A 9655-nucleotide genomic window follows, 5' to 3' on the forward strand; every position below is an offset into this window, starting at 1 on the left:
CGCGAAATATCTTCATATAGAAGCACAGGGTTACTCTTGAAGCCTGCAGATAACTTCAGGAAACATCAGAAATCCGTAGAACATTAAATATAAAGATGAAAATTTGGTCAGGTAGTTTATATATATATGCTAGTTCACAGAATTACTTTCACGCTTCTCGGGTTTGATAATAAACAGAACCCGAAAGTGAAAGATTATAATTACATTCTTTCTGCTTTAGGTGAATTCACAAAAAAGTATAGTTGAGTCAATCGTGAAAGGAATTCTGACAGACTATAGTACGTTTACTCATATTGACTTCACTTTAAACAATATTCATAATCGGTTGTAAGACCGATGATTGCAATCGATTGCTCTTGCAGAAATGGGAGAGGAAAAAGAAATCATGTGTTAGTGTACAATTTAAATTTTCTCGTGTGGATAGAGAATTGTTCTAGAGATTCGAAATAAGGAGTTGATCGTTACGTCGAGCGTCCGAATTCGACTGCGGGACGTAAGTGAAGACCGGTCCTTCGGATGAGACCGTATAAACCGAGATCCCTTGTCGTAGTATATTTATCTACATAGATGCTGGCATGAAAAAAGATCCCTTGTCAATGACTATAAAGGTCGAGTATATGTCTGAATTTGCAGCCCTTCTCCGACAGCTGCTAGCTGTCCTACATGAGATAAAAAATTCTCCTAGGTACATAAAGCCAACAAATAAAGCAACCAACAATCAATGTCATGAATGTCTTAATTCGTGTTACAGAAGATTGGCAGTCAATTTCACTCACTGTGTAGTGAATCCGACTGAAATGTTCATACTGCTGGAGAAAATCTGACATATCACAGTTAACCTATACTACATTGTATATGTACACTTCAAAGTTCAGTTCTCACTTTAATGTTCATTTTTAACCGATGGCTTGAACGATTGTTAATCGAAAGAGGAATACTCATTTTTCTTAATTCTTTTATATGTGGCTTATTTTAACGTATGCTGATTTTTTAAAGGCATGTTCAAACAATTTTTGAAAAATAAAGTACACTTTAGATGGAAAAAGAAAAAAAACGAACTGTTTAACAAACGATCTCCTGTGAACACTGAACAGTTCAGCTCGGATGATGCCTGTAGATGAAAAATGCAACCGCAATGTTGAGGGGAGGTTACAAGAATAAATCTGAAAAAATGTGCACTGAAGGATATTAAATAAAGAGAGGTGTCAAATGATTATATTTGCATTAGACAGTGCTACAACTGCAACGAAGTATGTGTTATTAAGAGCTACCTATGACTCTTTTAATTTGTATGCACAAATTTATCTAGTGTCAGCAACGTAACTTCCGAAAAAAAAAATAATCATCGAAACCTGGAATAATCTACTCCCACCCTCATAGACGTAAAAAATGATTGATTGATTGTATGTAATTTTACGTACCATTCAAGAATTTTTCACTCATATAGAGACGTCACCATATACCAGTGAAGGGCTTCAAATCTTGACCATTACTTGTCATTCAGGGCCATTGAGCAGTGAGGGATCTTTATCGTGCCAACGCCTGCCGTGACACGAGGCCTCGGTTTTTAAGGTGCCGAGCGCATGGCGAAGGAACAGTTGCTACCTTTTTATCGACTTAGGTCAGTCGTGGTCGAAATTCGAACTCACGGCCTACCGAACACCGAGCGAGCGCTAAAAAATGATTGAAAACACATTTGATGGATATTTGGTAAGTTGTATTCGCAGCATTACAGTTAATGTAAATTGATACTAAATCATCATATTACTGTTACAAAAACGTTTTCTTTCTTGTTCAATCTTTTAAATAAATACTGCATGTAGTTGAGGATAACATTGAAAATTTTACCCCAAGAAAACCCCATTGTCAACCGAGGCGCAGCCGAGGTTGACAAAGGTTTTCTTAGGGTGGAAATTTTCAATGTTACCCGCAGCTTCATGAAGTATTTATTATAATATACTGAATGTTTTATACAAATACAAAGAAAGGTGAAGTGCGCGGCAAAGATTCCGCGCAGTCAATCTTTTTTGAAATATCATCCGTCGTCAAGTAATGTTGACTGTTGCTAAGTTCTATCACGCTGGAGGGCGTGGTTTCATCATTTAGAGGGTAACAGTGTTTTTTAACAATTGTGTCTCGACGAATCGAATTCAAGTAATTTACATGAAAGTATAATCTTCTTAAATGTTGAATGCGTCAACTAATTTGGAATTGAACTTGATCGTGTCACATGAAGAGCAGGATGATTTGTTGCATGTTTAAAAGTATAAAGGAACAAAGTATGAAGTAATTTATCTTAAATCTTATAAATAATCAAATTAAAATAATCCATTTTCCAAAGAATTAAAAAAAATATATCATCATTCATAATCACATAGTTCTTCTAGATATATTAACATACTGAGCTAATTATAATTACAGATTTAAATACCTTCTGATAGGCTTCACTGAATACAGTGTACATGTATTATAAACAATTCTGGTTGCTTGGAGGACTTTTCCCATCCAAGAAAACGATACGTTTATGGAGCTTTCGTTGATAGAAGTTCATTGAATGTTTTAATAATATTTGAAAAAATTACGGAAGTTTTGTTCCATATGTAAGTTGCTATACGCAGACCTGCTGAGAGTAATGATCTAGTTGGCACTTGACTCTTCCAGTAGCATTTTTTGCTAGGACCTAGAAGTGCATCATTGAAACTGAAGGTTTCAGAAAAGGTTTCTTTGTTGTTTTCTCTGAAAATTAAACAAAAGTAAAATCAACATTACCAAGTGTTTATTTCAACCTCCGTCAAAGAGACTATGTTTGGTAGCTTTAGCTTATAACTTTTTAAAATAAAACTCAAGAGTTTTATAAGAATATATAGCAATTAATTCCATTATGGAAGGAAAGATAATTGCGTCGCAAATAATTTCAGATTTCAATTTTTTCGTTTCAACATATTTTCATATTCAAAAAACTTTCAACACGTTGCCTCACCTCTTAAACCTTTTTAACATCAGTAATGCAAGCAATGCAAGAAACCACAGTGAAAGACCAATCAGAAAGGGTGATAAATAGACTGCATCAACTGCAACAAATAAAACAATTCATAAATAAACCTAAACGAAGTATTAAACACAAAAAGAATCAAAATCATTAATGAAATGAAGGCTTGAAACTATCTATCAAATAGAATCAATTTTTTCAGTTTCGGGAACATAATTTTTTTTTTTACAAAATGATTTGAGTAATAAGTTTATTATGCGCTTACAGTTAGAGCACTGTCTTCCATAGTACCCAGTGTCACAGTCACAAAGATAGCTATTAAGTCCATCTGTACAGACACCATGTTCGCATGGAGATCTTGCGCATTCATCATTATCTTTAGAAATATTATTTTAATAATAGCTAAACATTTTGCAAAATGAAAATTAGACTTCTAGAGAAGATAATTAAAGGAGAACAAGGTTTAAAACAAAGATGAAAATTATTATTGTTATAAAATAAATCAATTTGTAAAGTTTATTCTTTGTTTATTGTTACATTAATATATAAAAGTAATTAAATACAAAATTAAAAACTATACAATAACTATGACTCCAATTGATATATTTTTATTTATAACATGAAAATATACATTTTTTATGTTTAGAAAATTGTTTTTGCATAAGCATATAATGAGTAGGAGGGTACACACGCACCCGTTTCACAAATGACTCCAGAATATCCAGGCATACACTGACATGTGTATCCATTGACTTGGTCAGTACAATTACCGTGTATGCAAGGGGAACTGGCACATTCGTTTATATCTTAAAGAAATTGATATTTTAAAGTTCAATGATGAATGCAATAAAAGATGTTAAAGAAAGTAGGGGAAATCGTATGAGAAGAAAGATTGCAGTACAAACCTGTTCCACAAGTTATTCCTGTATATCCTGAATAACATTGACAAGTGTATCTATTTACATGGTCTGTACAGTTACCATGGGTACATGGTGAACTTTGACATTCGTCGACATCTGTAGAATAAACTCATATGTAAAAAATAAGGTTCATTTTCACCCGTTTTCTTTTCCTAGAAATCGGATAGTGTAACAGTAATAGGCCTGGATAAAAATCAAAGCAAAGTTTTCAGAACTTTACATTAGCTTTCATATTTAATAATGGGGGAATCTGCAGGAAAATTAATTAAGTGACAAATAATATGCGGTAAGACCCATGGATCATGAAACATCTTATTTTGCATAATTCAAAATTTTCTGTGTTGTACTGAAATATTGTAGAAATCAAATACATGTGCACATGTAGTCCAAAATAAAATAATTTTTCAATATTGAATCACCAAAATTCCGTTTTCTGCAAATTTAGAAATTAATTCGAAAATCAATAGACATTTTAGGCGACTGAAAAGAAGAAGGTACGATTTCATTGCCCTGTATATTTAAAATATGAAATTGTGAGAAATTAAAACCCATGCTTTCTGAATTATGCAATGTCCAATGCAGTAAGGCAATGCAATGCAATAAGATCATACAAATCGTTTTCTTATATGTCCTCTTAAATGTCTAAGAAATGTGATTTCTCTCAGATTTTTACACAAAGTATCCGAAAACTGAAATGGGCGACGGATGTGGACACTATTCCCTTAAGGAAAATAAACCCTTTAAATGAGTCATTTTGACGCTTTTTTCTGTTAAAAACTAAAAAATGTAGCAGATTAATGACGTCATATTTAAAGTAATATGCCAAATTTTTTCATGATTTATCACATTCATATATTCAACTTATATTAAAGCAATTTCAAAACTTTTTGAAAACATCAAATTTATTGGACATCATAAATCCAAAATCGTACCTTCTTCTTAGAATGAAGTCTGTTTCATTATTCTGACTCTAAATTTCTTGAACTTGACTTTTATATAATCAATGATTTTTAACAAGTTTATTAAACGATGATGATGTAAAATGTGTGTTTTTAAATAATTGACTAATTTTAAAAGCAACTTGTCAATTTGAAAATGAAAAAATACAGAAAAGACTTTTACAGCAAAAATGTTCTTACCAGTTTCACAATGCGTTCCGGAATACCCAGACAAACAATTACATACAAAGCCATTGAAATGGTCGGTGTATGTTCCGTATATACATAGAGAACTAGAACACTCATCTATGTCTGAAAAACATACGCATTCAATTGATATACACTTCAAAAAGTATCACAGAGTGAAATATGAATTGTTCTTCCAAACACTTGATGCTATTTCAATGATTTACTAGTATCTCTGGGAACTTCATGGAGTTGTTTCAAACTTGGCTCAAGGCAAAAACTCAAGACAAAAATAGAGAAAACTCTTCATTTTTAAGCATACTTATACAGTAAATATAAACTGTAACTTTAATTTAATAGTTATTATAATTCTTTTGTTTCAATTTTGCAGTAGGTTATAGAAGTAATTTATGATAAGTGTCTAATTACTATTGAGTAACATTATATTTATGTATTTTGAAACTTCAATGAAATTAGAACCATGCACCTCAGTAAAATCTTTTTAGGGACATTTTTGAAATTAGATGTGAACCAATGAAGTATACAGAGAAAATTTTAAACAAAATTCATTTAAGATCAGACATAGATTGAAAAAGCTTTAATATGTAATTAGATGATTAATTTTAAAGTTACCATTTTCACAATTGACTCCTGAGAATCCAGGATCACACCTGCATTTATAATGAAGGTATTCATTTGAACAATTTCCATGAACACAAGGAGAACTGGCACATTCATCAACAGTGTCTGTTAAAATTGATGCAAAAACAATACATGCATATTAAGTTTACATATAATCATATACACGTATAAGCATTTCAAGACACATAAATTTATGTTAGTTCGAATTGCATTTGCAAGTAATGTATCTTGGTATAAAGCATAACTTGCCTGCATTAGAAATTTTATTTTGGTCCACCCTAAATACGTACTCTCCGGGGACGCCAATGTTTGACATCTGAGGGAGATTTAACACAGAGTTTGTTCTTGATCCAGGTACCGAGTAAAAGTGTTCCATCACCAGCATTAAAGAAAATCTACATTGATACAACGTCAAGATAAACTATTTTAAGAGGTTATTAAAATATTCAATATATATATTTTTCAGTCTTTTTTAGAGTACCTGTGATGAGACTGTCCATGTTATTTTATTGTAGTTAAAACAGCAAAAGAATGGACCCCGTCAGTGATGAGAAGAAGCTGGAACGTATTTCCCTGAAAATGTTATTTATAAGATTTTTTTTTAAATAACGGAACCGAGATTGTCAAAAAAGAATTCAACCTGGTTACAGTAAATTGGGCCAGATGAATCACAGCTGTAAGATGACACATCCTCCCATGTGGCAACCAACATCCACGATGCCGAAAAAGTCGCAAGGCTTGGGAAGAGAGAACGTATTTTATTCGTTCCCTTTTGTAATGTTGTCGAGTCTGTTGTTGCACGATACCATAGATGACCTCCTTTGTTTTTATCAATGTCACACCAAAATGGTGCTATAATTCTATGAGAACCATTGATCGGGAAGGGCTCGGGAGAATATTGACTTAAAGGAGTTTGGAATGTAACGTCATCGTTATTGTTCACCTGTTAATAAAATATATCTAACGCTTAAAATTTGTTTTACCTTTGCAACCATAGATATTAATACAGTAACACTTTAGTAAAAACTTTAGGAAATAACATTATATTTCGACAATACAGCGAATGTGGCAAATAATACATATATTTTAAACAGGATGATGAAGTTTTATCAATGAGACAATTTAATTTTTGTGGGTGATCTACATGTGGGACAAAAATTCACTAAAAAATAGTATTTAAAAGCATGCATAATATAGAAAAAAAATTACAAATATGATTATTTTTTTTGGTTGCAAAAATGCTCTGTTTCCAAAATTACAATGATAGTTTATTATTTGATCATGAATTTGAATATGTATAATCTAGCCTATTGATAATGATTAAGTAGCATTTCCAATTCCAATATGATTATATCTGGTATACTTTTTTTTCCCTAATATTTCAATTTAAATACGTGACATGATCACATAAAAGCATTAACATTGCTCAATCAATAATATACTTTATTTATTTCAATAAGTAATGAAATATGGAGATAACGAACAGTCATCATGCTCAAAAGTCAGTGAAACACTGCAAATCGGGAGCAGAGCAAACACGGACCTCTACAAAACATTAGTGGTGGGATCAGGTGCCATGGAGGAGTAAGCATTCCCTGTCGGACCCCCCCCCCCATTTGAAAAAAAGGAAGTTGCACATATTTTTTAAATAGCAAGACACTCATGCATTAGATTTTTGGATAAAGTTTCCCTGTTCTTAAATTACTAAAGAAGCTCAGAGAGACTGACTATTTGTCAAAATAACTGATACTTACAAATAAAGAATCAAAAGACAATCTAAAGAAAGGAAATGGTACTGTTGTTGAAATGTTTGATGTATAACCATCATCATTTGAGCGTAATTCACTGTCACCAGCAGCCAAACCAAAACGATAAAATTGATTAAGTGGGTAACAGTTAACGTTAACTGATTGACCGATGGCATATAGCATACAGAATACACGTACGACTGATTTTTTGACTAACATTATTTCAGTTTCATTCTCTTGAATCTTGTCCAGTGATTTGATTTTAACGGTTTTCTTCTTTTATGTAAACAGGCAGGACTGCTCAAACAAGGAAATCATTTTAAATATTAAGTGCGGTGGTTTAATATGTGTGTTTCAGACATGCTATTTTCACCAAATAATGTACAAAAATATATTACAAGTTGTATTTGATGTGAAAGTTTTCCATGATAAAAGATACTTCAAGATTCGATTTATTCATGTTGTAGATCTCAGGCAAGGTGTTTAAACGTAGAAACCCTCTACATACTGTGGTTATCGAGTGTATGTTGGCTAGACAAAATTGTATTAAAACAAATATACATTAAAGAGCTCACTGACGTGACACAAATTGTTGATTTTCCACGTCTTATAAAAATCAAAAGAAAACATCACACTTAATTTTTTTCAATTAAACACTTCTAGTCAAGTATCATATAAGTAATTACAGGGTTTAATTAAAGACGGATAAAAGCCTATGCGAAAAGAAAAAAAAACTACCGGTATAAAGTAAAAGAAAATGCGAAAGAAAATAACTCCCATGGCTGCGGAATGAACTGAAATATCAGTTGCAGAAAGTGTACAACCTACTAGTACTGCAATTTAAGGTACTTTTCATGTTCTTTTGTTCTTAACAAATTGTTAGCATGGAAATATTTATACCGAAATAAAAATATTTATATTGAAATAAAAAGTGTGTGCATTGTATTTAGATTTTAATGAAACCTTTTCATAATCGAGATCTGTGGATACAGAGATTTCGTAGTCTTTTTTCAATACACCTCATAGTTTTGCAGGTACTTTTGATTAAGTACATAAGTATTCGAATCGGATTTTGGACATCCCAAATTGAAAAACTAAAAATTAAAGGAGCTCTAAATAATACAAATACCAAATAAGGTCTTAAATGTTAATTTCAGATTCTTATGAGAATCTTAGCTAACAAAATTCTTATTTAAAGACCTCTCAAACAGCTTTCTTTATATGGAAAGTGACCTGTCTTACAAAAAAAATTCAATTCATTCATGACATTCTGCCACAACCTTTTCCAGAAACTGCTTAGTAAGATACATGTACTCAAAAGGGATAAAGATTATTGCACTTTCCAACCTTTCCTTCAAGAAAAAAGGACAACTTTATTTTCTTTCTTTTTTTTCTGCAGTATACACAGATACATACGTGAGTGCTTTTGAAATCTTTGAAGTTTGATAAATCGATCAGTGTTGTCTTTTTTATTTATACATGTATCTACATTTGGGCCTATTGTGTATATCACAAGTATTTCTTGTCTTAAAATTAAAAAAAAATTAAAAAAAAAGTCAGTTCCTTTTCTTACTTAAAAAAGAAAATCATGATAACCAAATCTTCTTATATCAAATATGAATTTAATTTATGCCGAATACAATTTCTAAAAATTTATGAAAAAAATATTAGACAGTTTGATGCTTGTGGATGGATGTAGAGTTTGATCTGTACTTGGTAAAAAAAAAAACCTTCATTTGTCATTTAATCATGACAGAGCTCGGGGCGGATGTGACCAGTATAATTAGAATGCCTTGTGGAAGTTGATTCTTTCTTTTTTTTTTTTTTTATATAACACTATGCATAATATTCTGTTTCAAAACACTACCTTTACTTGAAGATTTTGCTTCGCTTTTTGTTTAATGGTCAAGTTTTTTCTGTCCAAGTAACAGTCCAATTTTCAAAGATATTAGCACAGAGAAAGTAAAATACATATGCATGTATATCAGAATAATACTAATATTTGACTGTTACTTTCTAACGTCGGACGGACCAGTTTTTTTTCAAATGACAAGAGAATAGGAATGATGTCACACCGATTTCTTTTTATTGAAAATAACTTGGTACATGTATTTTTAGTGAGATATGAAAAACAATTAATTTTGGCAAAAACAATGTAACAACACGACCTTAAAGTTTGACTTTGAAGGCTCGATTCTCTATTTCTAAAAAAATGAGTAAACATATTAACAA

At 31.6% G+C, this 9655-nt stretch overlaps 1 protein-coding gene across 1 annotated transcript; it reads right to left on the minus strand.

Annotated features, from left to right (window-relative positions):
• Window positions 1–600: 600 nt before the first annotated feature.
• Window positions 601–7606, minus strand: LOC133182726 (sushi, nidogen and EGF-like domain-containing protein 1). The gene is given in 14 exon segments (XM_061317575.1): window positions 601–659; window positions 2621–2736; window positions 2981–3071; window positions 3255–3365; window positions 3685–3795; window positions 3895–4005; window positions 5049–5159; window positions 5667–5780; window positions 5925–6043; window positions 6045–6070; window positions 6157–6197; window positions 6200–6248; window positions 6316–6618; window positions 7430–7606. Coding segments are annotated over 14 exon segments (1539 nt in total).
• Between the last annotated feature and the right edge of the window lie 2049 nt (window positions 7607–9655).

This window comes from Saccostrea echinata, unplaced genomic scaffold (assembly GCF_033153115.1).
Source record: "Saccostrea echinata isolate AGI-Se365-2 ecotype Australia unplaced genomic scaffold, CSIRO_AGI_Sech_v1 ptg000009l, whole genome shotgun sequence".
Lineage (NCBI taxonomy): Eukaryota > Metazoa > Mollusca > Bivalvia > Ostreida > Ostreidae > Saccostrea > Saccostrea echinata.